Here is a 25,474-nt window from a genome sequence, read left to right on the forward strand (position 1 = left end):
CCACCAAAAAACAAAAACTTATATTCTAATAATATATCGGTGGGTTCTCTTTCCAGTTTTTCCATTTTAAATAACTTGTAGATTTATTGTATTTTTAAATGAACCAAGAGCTGTCAAATGGATTAGAGAAGCTTGGAATCATAAGTTGCCAAACTATTAGGCATGGATCAACTAATACATATATATATTCAAAGGTCAATACCAATATTACTAGATTAGGAGAAGGACCAAATTCACCACAGAATTGACAATCTGATTGGCTGATTCTTTTTCAAAACCCTACGCAAGAAAATCTATGAAGAGTGACTGCAGCAGTATAAGTGAGTCACAGTATCCTGGGATCAGACCAAATTGTGAATGAAATTAACAGTAAGTTCTGAACGTACAGTTTTAGTTTTATAAATGGCCTAGTAACATAAATATGTTCATAGCAAAGAGCTTTCCCACCTTACAGATGAATATTGTAATGATAAATCACATGCGAAATCAAAATAGAGAAACAGATACGGATTGGGCCCATGTCAAGTGATTTTTACAAGGTTAGTAAGATTTTTTGGAGTTAGCAAGGATTTTTTAAGCTATCAGAAAATCCTACATTGGAGTAACTACAGTATTCCATATTTATAAATTTATTGAGCATTAAAACCACAAAAAATACAACATAGTTTTTCCCATGCAGACCTTCCAGCATCATTAATATTCTATCTAGCTAGATATTACTCTTAAACAATGGAAACATGCAGATTTTTTCTGAACTGTGAGCTCTCTGACTCAAAATTTCTACAAATTTATAAAGTAAGTTCCACAGATCCACATACATAGATGAATGAGAAAGAAGCTTAATTGAGTAATTGTCCAAATTCTTGTATTTAAATATTTAGCAGAAAACTTCCTGAGGAAAAAAAGCGGAGATAAATCAATCTGCAAAGGAAAAACCTGTTCATTTTGTTCATCGCAGTATCCAACTAAAGAAACTAAGTTACGGTGATGCAACCTTGACAGAAACTCTATCTCTGTCAAGAACTCCTTTGAACCTTGTAAAGTTCCTTCTAGTGCTCTTTTTATGGCTACAAGCCTCCCATCATCTAATGTTCCTTTATATACCTTTCCATACCCTCCTTGGCCTACTTGAGTGGATTTGCAGAAATTTCTTGTAGCTAGGACCATTTCTTCAAAAGTGAAGCATTTTACATTGTTGAGTTTCAGAGTTGTCACAGCTGCAATTAGAAGGAGAAGGAAATGAACATACCATGACATCTTCAATTAAGTGTAAATTTGAGTTATGATGATGCTTAATTCTTCGCCCTTTACATTCCTTAGGCAATCATATATATAAGAAAAATTTAGGGGAAGGTGCACAGATTTTCTAAAAATTGACAATTTTCAATCATCTTTTGTAAAAGTAAAAGGGACAACTTAAGTTCACCCAATATATAATATGTAGAACTAATAACAGTACATTAGAAGGTTCAGTTGTTCAGAGAGCAAACAAGCAAAACGACCTTCCTTGCAGCCCTTTGTGGAGCATACTATGGAGGTTCTCATAAGGTTGCATTTTCCTAGCTACCTTTTGATCAGAACCATGAAGATCCATTGGCTGTGGTTGTGCAAAGCACTAAGAAGATTGACCAGGTCACTACTTAGGGGACCAGGCTAAGTTTGACAAATTTTGAGTTCTCATTAGTCTGGATTGGCCACTGCTGCACGCACTGTGGATTGAGATTGGAATAATCTCTTTTCAGTCCATATCTTACAAGAATGTGCCTAATTCTTTTAATAACTGTAGAAAAATAGGGCATAAGAACTTTGTGTGGATAGTGTTTGTAGAGGTAGGTGTATACAAGAATAAAGGTTTAGGTGCTAGCGATGCCTGGTAGACATAATAAGTTTAGGCCATTGATAAAGGGTGGAATGCAATGTTGGGTGTCTTATCTAAAAGGCTTGGTGATAGGTATTTTTTCAGAACGTGAGAGACAATGAAAGAAAGACAGCACTGAGAATCTTTCTGCATATAAGGAGATTTGACCCTTGTTTCATGTTGTTGGAACAGTCAAGAGACACAGTTGAATGCTGATGTTGCTGAGAGATGGGTAAAGAGGAATGAAATATCTTCCAATAAGGTTGTCTAGAGTCTGGTTGAAATTTGCTAGTTCAAAGAGATAGTCAGTGGAGATTATTTAGTATCCTTCAGAATACCGACTGAACTTCATTAGTGGTAGGAGATATTAACCACATTTGTAAAACTAAAGACAAGAAGAGGAGCTAGATTTTCTTGAGGGAGGTCGCTCTAGCTGTGCTGATTTCATTGAAGGTGTTGGCTTAGCAGATCTAGGTTTCTTGGGAGAAAGGTGTAGCTGATTTAATAAAAGAGAAGTGAGATGGCATTGGTTAGGTTGGATATAATTTATGCAAATCAAGCTTGGCTGTGATTGTTTGGGACTGATAAGGTCTCTCGCCTTTAGAGGGTTGATCTGATAATAATCTTTTGGTATTTGAAGTTAGGGGTGATCAGGAAAGGGCAAGAGAAGATGGGTGTAATCTTGGTCTCTCAGTCTATTGTGCATTGTTGCATGCATCACTTCAGGAACCCACTTGAGAGATAGTTTCCAAGATCTGTCATCATTCTCATTTCACTTCGTCTATCTCTTATCTTCTCTCTTTATTGATGTGTTGATCAATGGTTGAATAGATTATTGCTTGTGTGCTCCATCAACTTTTCTAGAGCTTTGTTGATCTGTGATAAAAGGGATCATTGGTTGTTTGCTTCATTAATTTCTTCCTTTTAATTTCTCTCGTGTCGTAATGTCGTAGCCTATATATCTAATTCATATAACAAATTCAGCATAGATTGGACACATTTATACTCCAACTTAAATGGGAAGATTGAGCATATAACAAGTTGGTTCGTATTGGCTTCATTAGGTATTAGGTGTAGTGGGTTTATGCTACACTAGTACTCTAGATTTAGGGTTTATAACTTATCTATATGGATATAACAACCAAGCCTTATCCTTCTACGTCATTGGGCTCTATCCCCTACAATGATCTATATTTAAATAAATTTTATCTTATTTTATTGTTGTTAATCAAGTCTTTTTTGGTCTTCCTCTTCCTCGTTTAATGTGCGTATTTGACATAACTTCATATCGTCTAACCGGAGCATTTATTAGTCATCTAAAATATATACCTGTACTATCTTAAACATCTCTTTAGGAGTTTTCCCTTAATAGATGCAACTCTAATTTTCTCTCTAATATTCTCATTTCTTATTTTGTCCATCCTCTTATATCCACACATCCACCTAAATATCCTCATCTTTGTAATTCTCATCTTTTGTTCATGTGCTCAAGTCATAACCTAACATTCAATATCATATAACATAGCAAATTTAACCGCCATTTTGTAGAACTTCACTTTAAGTTTGACAGGTACTTTATGATCACATAAAACACTCGATGCTCTCCTCCATTTCAATCATCCTGCTTGTATTCTATGTAAGACATCTCTTTTAATCCCCCCATCATTTTGCAAAAATAATCCTAAATACTTAAAGCTCTCAATTCTAGACAACTTGTCTGCTCCTATCTTAACAATTATCTTCTTACGTCTAATATTGCTAAACTTATATTCCACATATTCTGTCTTTACTCTACTAAGCTTAAAATATTTTACTTCTAACGTTTCCCGCCAAACATATAGTTTAACATTTACTCCTTTAAGTGTATCATCTACCAAAACAATATCATCTGCAAACAACATACACTTAGAGCTAGTCCTTCACATAACCCTATCTTTATTGGAAATGCTTCAATTAATCCACCTGAAGTCTTCACTCTGCTCGTTACATCCTCATACATATCCTTAATTAGTTCAATATATGCTGCACTAACACCTCTTTTTTCTAGAATTCTCCGTATAATTTCCCTATAACTCTATCATAAGCTTTTTCTAATGCAATAAATATTATGTGTAGATCTTGTTTTTGCTCCCGATACTTTTCAATTAGTTGTCTAGAAGATGTATAGCTTCTATTATAGACCTTCTAGGCATAAACCCAAATTGATTTTCAGTCACTATAGTTTCCTTTCCTTAATCTTTTTTCTATTACTTTTTCCCAAAATTTCATGATACGACTCATTAGTTTAATACCTCTATAATTTGCATAATTTTATATGTCTCCCTTATTCCTCTATAAGGGAACTAAGGGTAGAACTAAGTACTTACCCTCCATTGATCAAGCATTTTTTTCACTTTCAATTTCATGTTAAATGATTTTGTAAGTCATTCAATACCTTATTGCCTAGGCACATCCATACCTCTATTGGAATATCATCTGGTTCAACGATTTTTCCATTTTGCATCCCATTTAAAACTTGTTCTACTTCTAAAGTTTGAATTTTACGATAAAAATTTAAATTTCTATACTCATTTGACTTACTTAAATTACCTAAGTAAGTTGGTCTCCTAAACATTCATTAAAACGCTGATTAAAATACCTCTTCCATTGCTCTTTTATTTCTCCATCATTTACTAGTACCCTATTGCATTTATCTTCAATACATCTTGTTTAGATAAAATCTTGTCTTTCTCTCTCTCACTTTAGTTATTCTATAAATGTCTCTTTCCCCTTCTTTTGTGTTTAATTTTTGATATAACCATCTTTGTTACATTCTTTGTTTCATTCACTACTTTCTTAGCCTCTTTCTTAAGTATCGTATATTTTTTTAAGTTTTCCTCCGTCTTACAAATATATAATTTCTTATAGGCCGTTTGTTTTTCCTTCACTTTTTCTTGTACTTTCTCATTCCACCACCAAGATTCCTTACTTGATGGTGTTACCCCTTTAAGTCACCGAGTACACTCTTGGCAACTATTTTCAACTTTGATACCATCTTATTCCATGTCGTATTAAAGTCACCATATATTTCACATAATGTTTGTACTCCTACATTCTCCCTAAGTATATTTTGTTTTTCATCCTTTAACTTCTATCACTTAATTCTATGAGTCGTGTATATTTTCCTTCTATTGATATTATGATTGAGGCGTATATCCAACACTCCTAACCTATGTTAGGTAATTAAGCTTTCTCCATAGATAACCTTGCAATCATTACAAATATTCCTATCTCTCTTCTTAACCATAAGAAAATCAATTTGTGATTTATTTTTGTAGTGGATTTATTTCATACAGTTATTTCATAATAATGAAATACAAATCTTTACTTTTGTATCCTTATCTATATGGTTATTTTATGATAATGAAATACAATGTTTTCCTTCTCCAAATTCTACACATCCAAAATATAATTACAACATTAGTGTTGTAAACCCATATTCATACGAAAAAAATAATAATAAACATATTCAAAGCAAAAACAGAGGATCACAACAATTAGTTATAGTGTATATTTGGAATTGAAGACAATACTAATATGTATTTGTGGAGTTACAATAATAGATAAAAATAAAAAGAGAGAAAATAAGTTGAGAATGTATGGATTGTTCAAAGGTGGCCGATATATTCTATAGCTAGAAGAATTAAATTCATTCAAGTGAAAGGTACAAGAGTAGAAGACCAAAAAAACATTAATTACTATAACAAAAAAATAATTTAATTTATTTGAATATTATTACCAAAATTGCTATAAATAGACCTCAATGGAGAATAAAATTTATAAAGGTTACCCAACTAGTTGAAACAAACAGAGCTTCCTGATGATATGTATCAGACAACTACTCTGTTAATTGTTGATTAAACTGGTTTTAAACCAACCTAGAAGACACTTTCACATCTGATTAGCATTTGTAGTTAAAGGTAATTTCTCAGAATAAATGAACTTACAAGATTTTTTCCTTGAAATGGAGTAATATCTGGGATGTTTCCTCATGATGAGAACTGTTAACATCACAGATAGAGAAGCAGCACCTACAATAGCCCCCAACAAAATGCCCGCCAAAGCACCTTTACTTAACCTTGATTTTGAAGAATCTGCAATAACCAATTAGTTTTGAAGAGTCTGCAATAACAAATATTGATTGCAAGCAATGTATAACTTATAAGAAGAGTCCATGATGATTAAAGTCAAAAAGAGGATTTTAATTTTTCAAAAAAAATAACCACAATAAATATTCTAATTCAAAAACATATCTGCATGATAGTGTACAATATGTTACTTAAACAGGAAATATGCATCGTAAGAACATGATCTTTCCTTTTGTTCTGATCGCATTGCCTGATGGTTTTATCTATCCAGTTCTGACAGCCATCGATGTAGATATTTTTTTGATATTCAATACAATGAGTTATATTGTTTGTTGGCTATATATCAAGGATTATTGTTAAAGTTCTGTAATGACTTTTTGTCCATACCTTAGGCTCCAACAGTATCATCTATGTGTGCTAAGTTACTAACCTCCTTTCGAAATAGAAACAGAAACAAGTTTGGTATATCACAGCTGAATAGTGAAAACTGAAAAGTAGCCTTTCTTTGAGATGGAAGCATTGTCAAAATCTTGTTTGGATACCACTCCCATCCTAGACTTAGTTTATATAGTATGTATACCAAAACTCAGTTTAGCTTAGATCATTTAAAAAAAAAAAAAAAGGCCGCCCGGTGTACGAAACTCCCTTCATGCAAGGTCCCGAGGAAGGATCCATTGTACGCAGCCTTACCCTGCTCTTTGCAAGAGACTGTTTCCAGGATTCGAACCCGCGGCCTTTTAGCTTAGATCATTATTAACAGAAAATTTGTTTCCATGTTTCCAAAGGCACCAAAATCAAGTTGAAACGGTCTATTCCTCACATTTTTCTCCCATCAAAATCTATGGACGATGGTCATAGGAAAGATCACTAGAATGCCCTTTCTCATTAATTTGACTAAATTACTACAGTCCATTGTTCACAGATCATGCATGATCATAAAGTTTGTCTATTCTTCAATTATCTTGGAGGTTTAAGTTGTGGGAACAAACAATGTTTTCAGTGTTGCTGTTTTTTACGTGTCAATATATGACTAGCAAAAGAAGTACATTAATATGCAAAGATAGTCAAAGAAGACTTACCACTTTCACGGGGCCCCCGCGAGAGGCTAAGAAGCTCATATGGTCCGTAAACATCTGAAATGTGAATATCCCATGAAGCTAGGGTGCCCGCAAGACGAACAACCTCACTGCTATTAAATAGACTAGAACTATTAGGAAATAACTTTAAGCTCATATTCAGCCTTGGCCCACTCTCCCACATGTATGACTCAATGTACAATTGGTGAGACAGCAGGTGCAAAAGTGAGGTCAGATGGGATTCAAAATCCTTCATATACGGTGGAAAATCTGATATTCCTGGGCTTTTCAACCGAAATCCAACTGTGAGTGGTAGGGAGCATTGGCATGACATAGATAATGGGTTGCGCTCATAATGTTCATCTACTGGGCAAGGGGGACAAGTATTTTGATATGTTGTTGGACCTTCAGAAGTTTGATTGACACTCTTTGGTTGACATAAATGAACTATATTGAGTTGGCTTGCATTGATACACAGAGGATTTCCAAATAACCTAAACATAGTAGCAACCAGAATGTAAGAAATGATATACATAAATCACAAAGCTCAAGTTATTCATACTAAACAACACAAGATTGTAAACATTCATGTTATATATATATATAGATGGGGCTAGATACACATATAGCTAGATGGGGTCCTAGGTTTTGATGGACTGGTTACCCATTTCCATAGAATCTATAAAAAATAGTTGATATATGATAACACTATCTAAATGATCTATCAATCAAAACCTGAAAAAAAAAAAATAGACATTTAAATATTGCAATTGATACTCTCTATGCAGATGAAGTTTTATAGATTCTATGGAAATGGGTAACCAGTCCATCAAAACCTAGGTAGCCCCATCTAGCTATATGTGTACTAGACTATGGATTTTCACATTATATTTACATAATTCTAACTATATATTAATAGTTCAGAACTACTTTATGCTTTTCATCTTTGCACCATTCTCCACCAAATCCTTGAAACTTATCCAACAATTCTGAGTGTCATCATTGAGTTCTTAGGAGATGTCTGCTCCATACAAATCTTGTGAACTTTGATTAAAGTCGTCCAATACATTCTAACACGTATATTTATATGTTTCACACTGCTACACCTAAAAGACTGAGCAAACTGCATGTGTCAACATCACAATCCTTGGAAACTCTAGCTCATAAGAAAAACAAATTCCCTGGAGTGTATTTGGGAACGAGACTACATGAGGAGACAAAAGGTAAGAAACCAAAAACTAGGAAGAGCATAATTGCAATTAGAAAGCACTAACAACAATAAAGTTTATTAAAGAGAAGAGAAGATGGTATAAAACAAAACTAGAAAAGGCTAGAATTATGATTTAAATGAAGACTAAGGACCGAAAAGAAAATTGTAATGATTACACAAAACAAGAACATCTACAATGTATCCAGTGAAAGCAATCTGAAGAAAAGGCCAACAAGAAAATAACAAAGGATTGCACAAGATAGCTTACAATACAGTGACATTTGAAGGACAGTCAGCAGCAGTTATATTTGTAAGAGAATTATTCTGGAAATTCCTGCATGCAGCATATAGAGATCGTAAGATGGCGAGTTATAAAGTATTAAAGACTATATCTTATGCTAGAGAGATCATACAAGATTAATGTGTCATTTGGATTGAAAGCTCTGCTCTGCCAAATAGAGGATGGAACAGAACCAACCAGTTGATTATTCTGGAGGGACCTGCATATTTAAATAATATGTGCATAAAATCAAGTGTATTCTATGTTCGCTCATTTCTTCTGATTGAAAGACATGACAAAATTTTATGACGTCTTGCTAATCTTTGACTTACACCTGTTGGAGCCTATGAAGTCCATTAAAGGTTGAAGTGATTGTTCCATTAAGAAAGTTGTGTGATAGATCGCTGTAAGAAACCAAAAGACTCATCAAAGAGAAATGCATGAAAGAATCAACAATTTTATATATAGCATTCAAATTAAAGTATTGTAGTCTCTAAGTTAAAATCAGGAAAGGCACATGAAAGAACGCTGCATAATTAGTTTAAAGAACAAAGCAGTGAAATCTCACATACATAGTTGTTATGTAAATTGCAAGATTAGATGGTATGGATCCATTCAACATGTTCCAACTAAGATCCCTGAAATATTAAAAATCATGAACAATTAAAAGAAAGCCAACGAAAGGTAAAAGAAAATTGAGTAACATTAGAAAAATAACAAAGATAATTTTCCAGGTTTGACAAAACCCATGGGAGAGTAAGATTGCAAACAAGCTGAAACAAATATGATTTCAATAGATAGTTCATCATGTACGAGCAGATTAAGCAAGAATGTGGTTGAAAACATGTGTCAATACCCTAGTTAATGATAATCAAGTAGGTGATTGTCAAACAACCTTGGCATGATAGAGGGTCTATGAACTCTGGATAATCAGATTTGTGATCCTACAGACTAATTAAGAACCAAAATAGATACCTGAACTTGTATTATAACTCATGAGTTACAAACTAAAATATGAAAAAAAAGGCATAAGTTATTAAAGGCGCTCGCCTGGTTGCGCCTTGCGCCTAGCCAAGCAAACCTCTTCGCCTGTGTGCCTTAAGTGTGTGCCATGTGAGAGGAGGAAGAAATCGGTCTTGAGAAAATAGATGAAGATTTAGCTATACAAATCTGAAATACCTGGTGGTGATGATGGTAATGATATGATTGAGGAAGATGATAAAGATTTTGATGATTTAGATATTTGAAGTTTTTTTAAAATTTGAATTATGCGCATAATATATTTATTTGCTAGTGAATTTTAAATTTACATTATTGTTTGATATTTCATGAACTATAGTTTTGTTAGTGAAATATTTTGGTAGAAATTCCCTATATATGTTTGAATTGTAAAAATTTATACTAGAGCGCCTTACTTCGGTAAGGCGGGTGCTTCACCTTGCGTCGTGCACCTCAAGCCCCATAGCACCTATGCGCTCCTGGGCACCTCACGCCTTGAATAACTATGTATAATTTGTATACATTGAAGTAAGTTTGCTTATCAATAACATAAGAGAATCCATATAGTCATCCCCACTTAGTGGGATAAAGGCTTGATTGTTATTATTGTTGTTGTTGAAGTAAGTTTGTTTAGTAGACACATTCAACCATATTAAATCAGAAAATAATTATTTGTATATGCAACCACAGAAGTATATTTTAATCTGTATAAGAATACAAGATTAGTGGGATTGCAGCCTCTTTTTAGAAGTTATTTTTTACCTATTGCATTTTCCCATAATTGTGGGATCCAACTCTTTATGAATTCTTTTTATTACTTAATGTAGAACAATTGGCAGTAGATGAAGGAGGAAGAAGTCGTCGATAAGGTAGTAGTCAATGCTACACCCGATAGGCCAACCACACCAAGGAAAAATTTCCATTTACAAGAAATTCACCAAGAAGAGAGAAAGGTAGTTAGCCATGAAGGAACCCACCTTCAAGAAAGTGAGAAGGAATCCACCTCACTAAAAGAGGAGGAACCTTTAGTCCTTACATATTCTCACATAACTCCCTAACATTATTACCCAGTGACCCAGATTTATAACTTTGAGAAGTCTGCAGCCGTTGTATTTGTTTTCAAACAGATAACCTGTGGAGTTTAGAAGGACATTAATACTAAAAAGTATAAACTACAAGATGCAATCAGCATTTAATATGATAGGGAAAAGGTTCTGGGTAATCAAACAGACTTTATCAATGTTAAGAAACATACTTGAGATCATTAAAACCTAAAATATTATGATATGTATATTCTATGTCATTGAAAAGAACACAGTGGACGTACAAATAGCCAAGTTGAGGCATCCTACTCAAATCAGGAATAATTCCATGCAAGTTGCAGTTCCTAAGACTCCTGTCAGAAAAAAAAAATGTGATCAACCATTAAGACAAAAAGAACATAACACTGCATCTTGTTAAGAAACAAAACGTTTTGAACATGAAAAAAAAAATTCAAAAACTTATGGGATTCTAGAAATGGTTAACAATCTCTCCAGCACACAAAGATATAAAACTGTGATAGTCAGCAGATAGCTAAGTTGATTTCTTTCTCTAAACAAAAATGGAAGAATAATTATGATTTAAACCCATACAATATTCCGACCCATATGGAGCTGTATCATCTCTCTATCAATATCCTATCTGTTTGAGATGTTACCAAAATTGATAGCAAACCAGGACCATGAACCTTGGAAGCAAAGGTTGTGATTCGAAGAGATTGCTAACGAGAGAGGCGAGTTATTAGTTTTGACTTAGTTTCATTGTTAACAATATAAATATATAAATTAGTTTCTTTTCTAACAGCTCAAGTTTTGGGGAAAGTACTTAGCCAATCAACTTTAGTAGTATTAGAGCAGGAGGTTAGGGTTCTGATTCCACCTGTATAAAAAAGTATATATCTAATCAATTCATGTGTTGAGAGATCAGGATTAATCAGAGATCAGGATAAATTAGTTAAAGCACCCCACCCACAAATAAAAGGGGAGTGTTAAAAATATGACTATATAATTAGTTTCTTTCCTACCAGCGAAGTTTTGGGATAGATGGTTAGTCAATCAAGATTAACAACAATCATCTTTCTTGGCATAGTAAAGGGTTGCTTTGTTCTAATTAGTATCAAATAAAAAAATGCTATCAGTGTCAAAATGAAAACTATTATCAAACTAAATCAAAGTGGATATACACTATGTTGTCATGTGATGCAATCTATTGACAAATATCAATTTAATCAATCAGCAGCAACCAGAATAACGAAGATTTAATCAAACTTCTAATACATCACAAATAAGGGTTCCAGGCTCCCCACAAAGATCAACAAAAGTTAGACAATTAATTAAATTCAATGTAATTATCTAATTGTCTCAACTAATCTGATCGATCCAACAACAAAAATTAACAAAAATACCATACAATCTGATTGGCAAAACTAACAAATTTGGTTGAGGAGCTAGGGTCTGGGGGTAAATTAGGCAATGACAATCTATGGCGAATTTATGATCAATGAAAGAAGGCTCAAACTACAGAATCTACAAGAGCAGAACTAGGAGGCAAAGGATAAAGAAATTTATGATGTGAAATATGCAGTCAATTTTCACCGATGACAAAGATACCTATAATTTCTTTATTTGTCTCATTGTGATGTTTCATTGGCAGATTCATAGATCATGTTACAAATGCATTTCTACATGGAGAATCACAAGAGATAAACATAAATAAAAACTTAAGTTTTTGCTCAAAGAGTTTGATGTAAAATTGAGGTGAGATCCACCTGCATCGATATGAGGTGCAAAAGAGTGTTGTGAATGGTCAAACATTTACCATCTAGTTGGAGATACTTACGACAAACAAGATCAAGTTCATAGTCCATGTATTGGTCATTTCCTTCTGCAAGCTGTTGCTGAATAGTTACGTTGAGAAATTTTTAAGCAATCCAAACTTCATTACTGAGGCTGAAGTAATCATATACCCAACTTCTTCGGGTTACTAAGTAATGTTAAAGCGCAACATGTCAAAACCTTACCTCTCAATAGAACCAACTTCCCTCCAGTTACTATGGTGTCACATGTCAGGGTCTTAACTTTGATTAACTATTACAGAATATTTATAGCGCCATGAAGAAATGGAGTCCATGTAATAGCAATCTTTAGGAACAAACTAAAGGAGTAAGCTCATAAAATACAACTAAATGAAGAGCTGTAGGAAGGCCTTACAATTTTACGAGTGTTGTCATATTGCTGTATGAAGCTGGAATGGAACTGCCACTGAAATTATTGTTATCAAGCTGACTGCAAACATAAAGAAAACAATAGTGTCACATGAGGTTAAACTTTTTTTTAATAAAAAAGACAAGAATACCTTTTGAATTATGCGTTGGGTACACTACTTGTTCATTTTTTATTCTTTGAAAAGATTACTCTTCTTCTTCGATATTTTGTTCTCTAATACTCACAGTTCACTGATTCGTGTTGTTGGTGTGTGTTTCCTTTGTGTGGTTAATCATCCTTACTGCTTAGCGAACTGTATGATTGTTTTTATCTGTAGTATTAGTTGTGGGCATTATGAAAGTGGTCCTGCTACCAAGATGCCTGAGGGAAAGCACTTTGTTCGAGAGGTGAGCAATGATACATGTGAGGAGAGTAATATCACATGTAACTTTGATCAGATATAAATAGATGTATCTGTTGTACACTGTTGTCAATCTCTATATGCACCATAAATGAAAGGAATAAAGAGGCAAGTTTACAATAAAAAAAAATCTCACTTATATCTCACAAGCCACTTCTTCTCTCATTTTTGTGCCTTCCTCTTCTCTTCTTGTACACACATCAAGTGTGGAGTAACCTAGCTTGTGAGGGTTGGACAAAAACTGGCCAACTTCAAGCCTAACATGCAGGCTAACTTGAACTGAGTGTTTTTCCAAAAAAAAAACAAAAAAAAATGGCATTTGACACTGGCCGGTTGAATCTGTCAGCCCAAGTTTACAATCAAAAGTGTTCTTAGCTATAGTTCTCAAGATCTTTATTCTGTTTTATCTACTTCCATGTCTTCATTTTCTTCTTCTCCAGCCATCATATAACAGTGTTTTCTATATTTCTTTTTCTTTTTTTTTTCTTTTCCTCCTTTTTCCTTCCCACTGCTTGCTGAGGGACCTAGCCCTTCTCCCTCCCCCCTTCTTGCAAAAAACCTACTGTGTTCCTCCTCCCTTCTTGTGGCAGCTAGCCCCTGCAATTTCTTCTCCAGCACCCAGCAGGATAAGTCCCCACGACACCTCAGCCAAAGTTTCGCCAACATTGGTGAGCCTCACACCCTACTCATCCCATTGTCCTCAACTGCTCCATCTTCAAATCCTACTCCTATGTCATCAAGAGCTTCGGTCAGAGGTACTCCTCTTATGTTCCCCCTCTTATGTTCCCTTACCCACCAGATGTCAGAGACCTAGTTGTGTCAGAATTTTTTTTTTCCTAGCACTGACTTCCTAGACCTGTCACCTAACTGTTTCCCTGAAACCCTTACCAAGGAGACCTTGCCTGGTTTTCTAGTTCATCTTTGCTGGCGTGTTGCTATAGTTGAGCACTTCTTTCTTTTCTTCCCTTGTCAATTTGGGAACCGGTTACTACTCCAACACAACTTGTATTTCAGCCAAGTAGTTGAATCAGTTTCACTGTTAGTGTTTCCCTCTTGCTTTGCTGCTTGTGAGTCCTCCCTTATCCTTGTCTCCTTTGTTAATTGAACAGAAGGTACCCCTCCTTCCCTTGAGATTGAATTGCATATCATGTGGCTATATTGGATAGGCTATCAACGTAAAGATCAGCCCTATGCTCCTAATTTATGCCTTATAGCAAATGTTGTTTACATAATTCTCGTTCCAGTGTGACCTTGGTCATTGTGATTACATTTCACTTTTCTTATGCCAAGTATGCTTGATTCTTGAGAATGTGTTATCATTTAAAGACAACAATAGAGCAGTTTCTTGTTATCTTCCTGTTTGTATTGAAGTTGGATTGGAACCCTTATGAACGAGTGATTACTGGTTTCCTTTTGTTTATCAGCTTGGCTTTTGAGTTCATTAAGTTTCTGTTTTATGTTTCAGGTTAGTTTGTAAGGGTGAGTTTTCTCTCATGAAGAAGGGGTGAGTCTAGTGATATGCTTTAGTGATATTTTATAGGAAGTTAGAGTTGGCATTCATAGATTATTTTTCTCATTTTTCTTTAACTGTCAGTGTTATGCTTTGAGAGTATATGTGTTTCTTTTAGTGTATCCTTGTAGATCCATCGATTGAAGGACTTTAGAGATCTTTGGGAGTGAGCCAATGCTATATAAGTCCTTGTTCAGGTGGTGTTTTCTGTATTTTTCTTTAACACTTACCTTGTGAGATGATTAATCCATTACATGTGCAATCATTGAGCCAGCAGCACTTCGCCCTCAGCCTTTACAATTCACTGCTTTGACGGCACCGGACTGGACTCAACAGGCCTATCCCCCAATGACTCTAAGGATAAGGCTCTAGCTATAGCAGAAGGAGATCAAGTGGATGTCATGCCCAAAGATAAGGCCAGCAAGTAAGAACGGGTGGAACCTCCGCTATATTGGAAGAAGAAGCAATTGCACCTGTGAGAGGAAGAAACAAACCAGGTACTTCTGGACGATTTAGGCCGTCTCAGGCATGATAAAGGTCGGCTCATGCAATATTCGAGGCCTCAACAAGGGCCTCAAGCAAAAGAGGGTGAAAACCTTCTTCGAAAAAAATAAACTGAGCGTTCTAGGAGTGTTGGAAACAAAACTATTGGTTTCGAGTTATCAAAAACTAAGATCTCAAAGGTTTCAACGACTTCAGGTGGAGCAACAGGATAATCCAAAGGGCAGAAGTCGAATATTATTGGTGTGGGATGACCAAAGGGTTGGTCTAGAGGTGCAAGTGTGGCATGATCAGTTCGTTCACTGCATGGTGACTTGTAAAATGCCTCACAAACTTTTTACGATCACCTTCGTGTATGGAAAACTTTCTATTGTTGGATGGAGACCATTAGGGGATGGCCTACAGTGTCTTACCTCTGTTATGGGGAGACCTTGGCTCATGTTAGGGGACTTCAACTCATTCTTATTGGCCGATGAAAAATGTGGAGGATTCCCAATAACACAATACTGCGCCTCCGACTTTCAAAGCTTTGTGTCTTCTGTGGGGCTGGAAGATTTGACATATACGGGCTGCCGATACACATGTACAAATGGAATATTTGTAGCAAGTTAGATTGAGCTCTTATCAACAAATCATGGTTAGAAGCGGAGCTTCGCAGCTTTGCGGAATTCACCCACCAGGCTGCCTATCAGATCATTTGGCATGCATTGTTTCTACTCTAGATGGTGGTAACCAGATTCCTAAACCTTTTAAGTTTTTTAACATGTGGGCCAAGCATGAACTGTTCTCGCAGGTTGTGGAGACCAAATGGACAGAATATTCCCAGCAAACACGGAATGGCACACCAATAGTTTCGGCTTCTACAACTTCTAAACCAACTGAAGATTGATCTTGACCATTTTCAGCACATAACTCAGAGGACAGCAGCGGCACGTCAATGTTTGGAAGACACTAAGATTAAGGGGCTTGCAAATGACACCATGACAGATAATTACAAGGCCATACAACAAAGACGCGGCACCTTTAAGTGCTGCTGAACACAACTTTTGTATGCAATGCGCGAAGGTGGAATATTTCAAGCAGGTGGATCGCAACTCCTCATTCTTTCATGCTCTAGTGAAGAGGAACATTCATGAAGAGGAACAACCGACGAAATGAGATCATGGCTATGGAGAAGATGGATGGGCAACTAACCACATCATTTGAGGAAGTTGTGAAAGCCTTTTTTGACCATTTCCAAACACAGCTTGGCATGGAAGTGGACCAGACTGAATTTCCACATAATAGCTTGCAGTTTGGCCGGTTGAGAGTTCTGATCAGCATGATGAACTTGTCTGTATGCCAACCATTGATGAAATTAAGGGGGCATTGTTTGACATCGGTGATCATAGAGCACAGGGATCGGATAGATACGGGTCCAAGTTTTCAAGCAGTCATGAGACACTATAGGGCCGGTTTTTGTTGCTATTGTACAGGAGTTCTTTCGCAGTGGAAAATTATTGCGTCGATGGAACCACACATTGCACTTGTCCCAAATCGGCTCATGCTAGCAGAGTATCAGATTATCGACGTATCTGCTGTTGTACAGTATTCTAAGGTTATTTCTAAGGTATTGGCAGCCAGAATGTCAAAAGTTGTGGATCAAATTCTTCATCAGTCTCAGGCGGCTTTTGTGCAGCACAAGTTCATCATTGACAACATCCATTTAGCAAAGGAGCTTTTTAAGAGGTATAACAGAAAGATGATATCACCCTGATGCATCATGAAGATTGACCTCCGGAAGACCTTAGATTCAGTCAAGTGGGTCTTTCAGCAAGAAACTATGTTGGGACTGAACTTTCTTGTGCAGTTTGTATTAAGGTTTAAAATTTCGACCCGTGCCGAGGTTTCGGTCCTGGACCGGAATGATACAGTTTCGGTCCTGGACCGGAACGATACAATTTCGGTACTGTATCGTGCCGTGCCGATATAGCTTCGGTATTTTTTAAATATAAAATATATTAATTAAAAACTAAAATATTTAACATAAATATTTAAAAAATCATCTTTAAAAAAAGGAAAAGATATGAAAATAGATAAATAAATAAATAAAATTTTATTATAATTTTTAAATTAAAATATATGAAATATAAAATTAATTAGATAGTTTTATTAGGGTTTAATAAAGTCTCTTTAGATTATCTCAATCATAGCTAGGAGTTGATTAAAATAATTAACCTAAATTTAATTAAAAAAAATCTGAAATCCGACACCACTCGCGAGCCTACACGACTTCGGCGCTGTCGCGGGGTTGCACAACTAGTCATGACCGCAGGGATTGCGTGACTCCTTCGGTGCGACCGCGTTGTTTGTGCGATCCCTCTGCAGCAACCACAAGGTCGCACGATGTCTCCGCGACGGCAGCAGAAGGGTTATGTGACCCCTCCGCTGCTATTGCAGGGTCGAGCGACCCCTCCGCTATGACCACAGTCAATACGTCGCACCTGTCGCGGGTCTCGTGTCGGGGTCGTGCCGGTGCCAGTTACCAAGCAAAACGAGATGTTTCGCCCGTTTCGACCGTCTCGGCGTAGCACTTTAAACCATGGTTTGTATTACGGATCATGGAATGCGTGCCACCACATCCTTTTCTTTGGCTATCAATAGAGGAATTTTTGGACACTTCAGAGGGGCCAGAAGTTTGAGGCAGCAAGACCCATTATCGCCTTATCTTTTCGGCATTTGTGTCGAGATTTTTGGGAGATAGCTACAAATATGCACCATAAGAGAGGACGTTAATTTTCACCCTCAATGTGGTTATCTCCATTTAGCACACTTGGCCTACGCGGGTGATCTTCTTTTAGGTGATGTAGCATTCGTAGGTGCGCTGACTACTTGTTTATTAGATTTTGGTGCAACGGCCGAACATCAGGTTAATAGGCTAAAGTCAAATATTTTCTTGGTTGGAGTTGCAAACTCGACACGCTAGCAGATTCTTACCATCACTGGTTTTCAAGAAGGAACCATGCCTTTCCAATATTTGGGGATCCCACTAGCGGCGGTGCGCCTCCGACTTTTTTATTATAACCCCCTACTTGAATCTCTGGTCTGTCGGATCAATGCTTAGTTGAAAAAGACTCTGTCATATACTGGCAAGGCGCAACTAATCACGTTAGTCTTACAGGAGGTTGAGTGCTTCTAGCTATCCATCCTTCCTTTGCCCCATGACATTGTTGATCGCATCTACAGCATTTGCAGCTCTTTAATGTGAATATCTAAGCATCCTCCAATATCATGGGCATATATGTGTTGACCGAAGGATGGATGCGGCTTGGGATTTAGAGACTTACGCATTTGGAATTTAGCCCTCTTGGCTAAAGTACTTTGGAGGATAAAGTGGGTGCATCACACTTACCTCAGGCGTCCGGATTTATGAACTTGAGAGGCAGCCAACACATAATCACCTCTAGTCAAGCGGTTGCTGCAGATACGAGATCTCATATTATCAGCTACAGGGTCACTAGAGGTTGCTAGACAAAAGCTAGCATAATGGCTTTGTCGAGATGGTGGGGTGGCTCATGCATATGACTTCTTTAGGCAACCTAGTCCTAAGAAGCCATGGACTTGGACAATGTGGAAGACATATGTACAGCCAAGTCACGTAGTTACCCTCTAGATGTTGGCACTTAGGAGGTTACCCACAAGAGACAAATAGGAGTACCAGAGGACCAACAATGCACCTTCTGTCTATAGGTGTTGGAGCCATATGAGCATATATTCTTCGGGTGCCCCTTTATGGCAGAGTTATGGAGGATGAAAGATTGGTTGCAAATGGGACAGGAAATGTCCAAATACCGGCGGATGATGAGGGTCTTTGAGAGATATTATTGTGGGAGTAGAATGATGACAAAGGCTCGTCATCTTGTCTTGTCTTCTATGGTACACCATGTATGGAGGGGTAGAAATAAAAGTTTCTTTGGCGAGGATCAGTTAGATTGTGAGAAGACTTTCAGGAGTGTGCAAATTCATGTATACCCTTGCGAATGTACTCTAATATGATAAGTCACTCCTAATGGGCCAATTCTTATACTCTTGGTTCATGCTATAAAATTTACTTATCAAAAAAAATCGAGATATGATGCTTGCTCAAGAACTGGAAAAAAGAAAATTTTGGGACTAAATAAAAGAAGAAAATGGTTTTATTTCCTGCTTCATATGATCTTGTCATGCTTGGGTGGGTGTCTTATGTTTTTTTTTTAAAGAATTCCTCTTTACGCTCTGCCTTTAATCAATTAGTGCATTATGCAGACTATGATCCATCACTGTATCAAGACCTCTATCACACAATTGAGTGGAAGGGGCAACACTCTCATGCGTTATGCAGACTTAAATCATTTTTTACTTGGAGATTGTAGGGTTCGTGCAATCATACCCATCCTTTTCAACTTACTTTGCACTTGTGTGCTTACACACAACCTTCCATTGACCTCCAGGTTCACAATTTGAGGCAACCATTTGAGGTTGGTCACACACCAGTTAACTCATGTTCAAAGATATTCAATGACTACTTTGGCAGCAAGTTCTAGTGTCATTTTAGTTTTATACTGCACATTGTTTTTATTGTTTTGTTTACTTAATGCACTTTCCTTTTTAGTATTTTTTTTCATCCAGTATGCGTCCATTTTCCATTTTATCAGCATAAACAGTCAGAATAAAATTCAGCATTCATCACTATTTTAGTGTTGTGTGTATTCTTGTTGTGTTGTCCTATGGTTATGATGCAGTGGTTGATGATGGAGTTCGACAGGCTACATGAATCATATTTGCTTATTCTCCATTCAGCTCCATGCAACTTATGCCACCTTTCTAATAAAACTAAGCAAAGTAGTATTTCACAAAACCTACATTTACAAAAATTTGAGCATGTAGAAAACTCACAGGATTCTCAGATTTGGCAGCGATCCAAGTTCCGGGGGAAGCAATCCAGATAAATTATTGTTATCCACCAGACTGCCAAATTCACACAAGAAAACAAAAGTAAATTTAGGTCATACATGACTAGAATAGGAGCTGCAAAACACTTACAGATGTAATAAGACTGGCAGTGTAAACAGCTCATATGGAATTTGCCCACTCAATGAGTTGTTGTTCATGTGTCTAAGGAACAAAATAAAGCAAATCAGTAAGAATCTTCTACAAAGTGTCAAATATGAGCAACAAGGACCTACTCACAAATGACTTATATTTCTCAAATTAGCAAATGATTTGGGTATTGGCCCTGAAATATGGTTCTCGTCTATTTGTAACCTATTTAATCTAGGAAGATTGCCAATCTCATCAGGTAAAGAGCCAGATAACTTGTTGCCACTTAGAAGTCTGCAGATAGACGATAAAAAGGGCAAACATAAACATATTGGTTAATGAAATTTTAAAGAAATGTAATCATCTAAATAATATTGATAGAACAATAGTCTAAGATGGTAGGTATTGCCAATCTAAAAGAAGCAAAAAGTAGAATGAAGAGAAAAATGAAATAGTTGCATAACAATTATAATAAAAAGCATAATAGTGGAAAAGGGAATCACAATAAATAATAACTTCAATCTTCAACACAAGAGAAGCAAACACTTGCAACTTTACTGTTGTTAAATCTTACACAGCAAACAGAGAAAATAACTTGCAGTCATATGAAGAAATACAATCCTGCTCATCTTGAAGATATTCCCCATTAATGTCCTAATAATCGTTGTTTTCAATTGTCTAACCCAATTAACCTTTTAGTGAGCAAACACCTAATCTACTATCCTCACAATGGGAAAAAAAAAGGACAACAAATAATAGCCTAACAAATATGCCTCCAGGTATATACACACAAAAGTATTAATTAATTTATTTATTTAAAAATAACAAAATAAATAAGATAATGACATCACAAGTCAAAATACAGGAAAAAAAGAAAAACAATCATCATCTAACCATGCTGATGTTTGCCACATTATGAATGCATATGAAGATTGGAGTGCAATAAGAACTAGTGGCATGAGAGATGGTAGGACACAAGAGAGTGAGAGAAGTTAACTATGCATAGTGGAGGCAGGCAACTTTGTAAATCGAAATAATAAAAATCCACTGCTAATAGAATTCGCAATTTATTGAGAATCTTAACCAGAAGTTTAAGAGCAGTAACAATATTTCCTATCCTGAAATTTGCTGATAAGTTCTCAACAAATTGTAGCTTTATCCCTAGAAAACCAGGCAAGCAGTAGATTTTTTTTAATTTTTTTAAAACTTAGATCAAAACCTTGAGGCATTCCCAGAGGTTACAAGATCCAGGCCACGGAATTAGATTTGCTGCACTTAAGGCCATCAGCACTACCAGTAGTGGCAGCATAGCAGCCTAATATGCTTAACTGGTGGGGCTGTAGGACTCCTATGGTAAAACTTGGTAACCAAACTCACTGATATAATGAGCAATATTAACACCATTCCTAAGTGACTCATAAAGATGGCCATCTCTATGGTAGGTCTTAAGTCGTCCATTCTTTTTTTAGTTGGTGCCAGGTATCCAGCTTAAGTCGTCCATTCTTTACATTGTGCATACTGTACGCAGATGCTAAATAACAGCACCGATTTTTAAAAGGTATAAATTTAAGACAAAATCAACAATTTAAGTTAGAAAGTCTAATATGGGTAATGAATCAACATTGGCATGCAGACAAAACCCCAAAACTCCATGGTGAAACTTCAGCCAAACAGAATATGGCAACATTGTAGATGAACATGCACGAGCACGTCCATGTGAACATGACATTAACTCCATCGAGATCTCCAAAGTTAACAAATCAAATGACTAGAAATTGCAACTGGTAACCATTTTTCACTTAATTGATGGAGAAATTTCATGTATCACATAACATCTCAACGATCAAACATATAGTTTAAGTATGCAAGAATCGATTGTAAATTCACAGTTCTATTTAAGTTCCAGTTGTCCTTTGGATTGGCTCATGTCCAATTTATTATCAAATCTGATTATTATAAATTAAAGAAATTGTATGTTGCGTGAATATATGATCGAAGTTGTTTAGGATAAGACACCAAGGCTCCTCCAACCCCAAAAATCAAAATAGGTTTCCCAACTGCCAAGAAAATTGTGATGAACTCAGAACACAATCTCAAATGCAAGCATGTAGCAAAGAATTGAGATTATGAAATGATATTTCAGTGGTTTAAATAGCTGTAGCCAAATAAGCACACTATGTTACTTCTATAAGATAAACAGGATGTTATAAGGTAATCCAGGATTTTCACTAAATAGTGATAGCTCAAGATTCCAATATGCCAGCCTCAGACGTTTTAGAGAAATTGAGATAGTTTGAGAAAAAAACAACACTCTAGAAATATCTATATGATATAAGCCATATTATAATGAAACAATCAAGTAACATTCCCTAATACTATCAGAGAGCCTACAGAAAAAGTTTGCAGTGATCCATTTTAATACTTTCCCAGACTAAACATACATGATCTAGTACAGTATTTCTTCGCAAAAGGGCATAGCACATATTTATTCAGATTAGAAAAAAGAAACTGAGAGAATGTGACCAAGTGTACCACGGAAGAAAAATAAAATGTACATTATTACTAATCTCTGGTAATGGATAAAATCTTACAGAAGCCTCAAGGATGTAATATTGCCTATCTCCTTTGGGATAGTTCCACTTATCGCATTCCACATAAAATCCCTATAAATTTGGAAATAAACCTAATCAAAAGGCTAGTCAGCAGTTAGAGTAAGAAAAAGTGTTCATCTAAACCCAGCTCTATAATGTAAGGCAAACCTAATTCAACTATATTGCAAGCATATTAGTAAGCTCAAATTGTCACCTTTCAGCAATCAAATAATATCATAACTCACATAATTTTCAATTGCGACAGAAGACCAAGCTCAGGTGCCAGAACTCCAGATAAATTATAATTTAACAATTGCCTGGGAGGCAAAATGTGTCAGCATGAAGTGAAAAATATGCATGTATATCCAACCATAGTAACTCAACTGAATACAACTGAAATTTCAAGGTAATCAATTGATTCACTACCAAAAGTACCTAAGCATTGGAAGAATAAGGGTGGTGCTATTTCATATCTGAATAGTATACAACTCTTTCGAACTCTCAGCTCAAATATACCCTAACTCAATTTTCTAAATTTCTATAAATTCTTCTCGAGTTAAGCTTGATTTGATCTTATTCTTTGAGTTCAAGTTTTCCTTGGAATCAAAATGTCTTGAGAAAAGCAAAGTCACACCTCTAGTCTCCTCTTGTCCTAGTTAATAGGTAACTATTTATTTTAAGAAAATCTGAGAATGTCAAAAATTTAGCAATTATTTTTTAATCAAATTCATCACAGATTCTACATGCCTTCCGTTAATCATCAAGCAAACATATGATTCATGGATTGTCTTTTGATGACTGGTAACAGAAGTGTAAATGGAAATCCACTTAAACAACAGATTATTTTGGAATCTACTTTAAACCAGTATATATTTTTGTTTTTGAAGTGAAGGCATATAGTTGGATGGAAGAAGTTGGCTAGTGTAGATAATTCAACAAAGAGGAAGCCAAGTCCATTCAACTAGATATGTCCAGGAGCATTCCCACAGCATTGCGTGGAACCTTGGTCTAAACTTATGCTGCCAAGTGCATGAAGGTAAGAATAAGAATATAGTAGTCAAATAAGAACTGAAAAACTACGTTCCTATTCCCTTTCCTCCAAGAAATTCAATTAATAAATAAAGGAATGTTTTGGAAATAGAATAGAGAACAAAAGAAATTTAAAATTAAATACGAATGTATCATTGTCATATTTGAAAATGTCGAAACAACTTCCATAAAAAAAGATTTCTCAAAGTGTCAATCATACAGTTGTTCTATATGTAGGTATTCATCATTTGATGTAGCACAAAATACGCCTGTCCAATTTGATGTACATGGATCTCCATTGTCCCAAGATTTGAGGTTTCCCATAGGATCAGTGAAATTGCTCCTGATAATCCTTAATGCACAGACTGCATATAAGCAACCATTATCATTCCTGAATAACCTTCTCAAAGGAAATTTAAGAATTACAAATTCTGGCTATTGCAGTATTATGCCAAATCTTAACATAGAAAAGCATGTAATGCATGAGTACTTGCACAAAATTTCAAAGCTTTCTCATACCTTCAAATCACAAATTACTGAAACAGAGCAAGTCTATCTCACATATTCAACTTTAGTTCTACTTAGATTTCCAAAGCTTTCTCTATGATTCAGGATTGGAAGCTTTTGACTGGACACTTAGGCAGTGATGACAAAGGGCTTTCTCCCTGAGAAAATGAAAATGGGACGGAAAGAAACGGTTCCAATACCATGTAAGGGGAGTTATTTCTTACTAAACCCTAGCTAGTCCTTCCTCTACTGAAATATAGATATTATTACAAATGCAAAATATTGCAAATATGGAATGTTACAAATGGACACCTACATTAAATATTCATAAAGGAGCTCAATTAGCCAGAACATTAACATTAAACAATACAAGAACAACAATAAACCTGTAATATAATTTTGAGCTTACAATTAGGGCCTACCTTAGGCATATATGCGATCCACAATAAGTACCTGGTATTCACTCACTAGAATATGCATTTCCTTCTATATGTTATTAGTTAGCAACGAACATAGTTACCCTTTTGGGAAATTGGGTTAAATATTTTGAATGATGCTCCCAGTTAGCTATACTAAAAGCATCCACATCAACTTCCTTAAACACAGAATTTACCTTAAATTTTACATTTTACGTAAAAGAACTTTTGCATCAGCTACTCTATCCATTCCCTAAATTTAGATTTCATGAATAATACTTCTCTAAATTTAGGGAATGAAATTCATTCCCTAAATACTAAAATATCATTTAATTTGGGAGAAAGAGAAAATAAAGGGAATGGATTAGATAATGAAAAGTAGATATTACATAGGGAGAGAGAAAAAATAATAAAAAAAGTGGAAGAGAGAGAAGAAAATAATAAAAAAATAAAGATAATGGAAATTTTAAGATAGTTGATGTAACATGTAGTGAAAAATAATTGTCTAAATTTAATAAAGTGGATGATTTAGCCCAAATTTTAGTGATATTAAAGAGAAACTGATATGGATGCTCTAAGGATAGGCAAAACATTTTATTATTAGCAAGCTTACACTAAAATAAACATATCCTATATATTTTAGCTT

The 25,474-nt window shown here is 35.6% G+C and overlaps 1 protein-coding gene across 5 annotated transcripts in view; it reads right to left on the reverse strand.

Moving 5' to 3' along the window:
• The window catches only part of LOC121967786 (probable LRR receptor-like serine/threonine-protein kinase At1g06840), a 45,101-nt gene that overhangs the window by 10,041 nt on the left and 9,586 nt on the right, over window positions 1–25,474 (reverse strand). For 3 of the 5 annotated variants that reach the window (XM_042518232.1, XM_042518231.1, XM_042518235.1), the window contains 15 exons: window positions 24,126–24,270; window positions 23,122–23,193; window positions 22,877–22,948; window positions 20,436–20,579; window positions 20,289–20,360; window positions 20,142–20,213; window positions 12,802–12,876; window positions 10,878–10,946; window positions 9,124–9,189; window positions 8,884–8,955; window positions 8,685–8,771; window positions 8,540–8,605; window positions 7,065–7,555; window positions 5,845–5,991; window positions 937–1,217 (listed from right to left, as the gene is read on the reverse strand). In XM_042518232.1, the coding sequence (XP_042374166.1) occupies window positions 937–1,217; window positions 5,845–5,991; window positions 7,065–7,555; window positions 8,540–8,605; window positions 8,685–8,771; window positions 8,884–8,955; window positions 9,124–9,189; window positions 10,878–10,946; window positions 12,802–12,876; window positions 20,142–20,213; window positions 20,289–20,360; window positions 20,436–20,579; window positions 22,877–22,948; window positions 23,122–23,193; window positions 24,126–24,270 (1,931 nt within the window). Of the gene's footprint in view, window positions 1–936; window positions 1,218–5,844; window positions 5,992–7,064; window positions 7,556–8,539; window positions 8,606–8,684; window positions 8,772–8,883; window positions 8,956–9,123; window positions 9,190–10,877; window positions 10,947–12,801; window positions 12,877–20,141; window positions 20,214–20,288; window positions 20,361–20,431; window positions 20,580–22,876; window positions 22,949–23,121; window positions 23,194–24,125; window positions 24,271–24,424; window positions 24,571–25,474 lie in introns of those variants that run through there. The other 2 variants (XM_042518234.1, XM_042518236.1) reach the window with 2 other exon arrangements.

This window comes from Zingiber officinale, chromosome 3B (assembly GCF_018446385.1).
Source record: "Zingiber officinale cultivar Zhangliang chromosome 3B, Zo_v1.1, whole genome shotgun sequence".
Classification (NCBI taxonomy): Eukaryota; Viridiplantae; Streptophyta; class Magnoliopsida; order Zingiberales; family Zingiberaceae; genus Zingiber; species Zingiber officinale.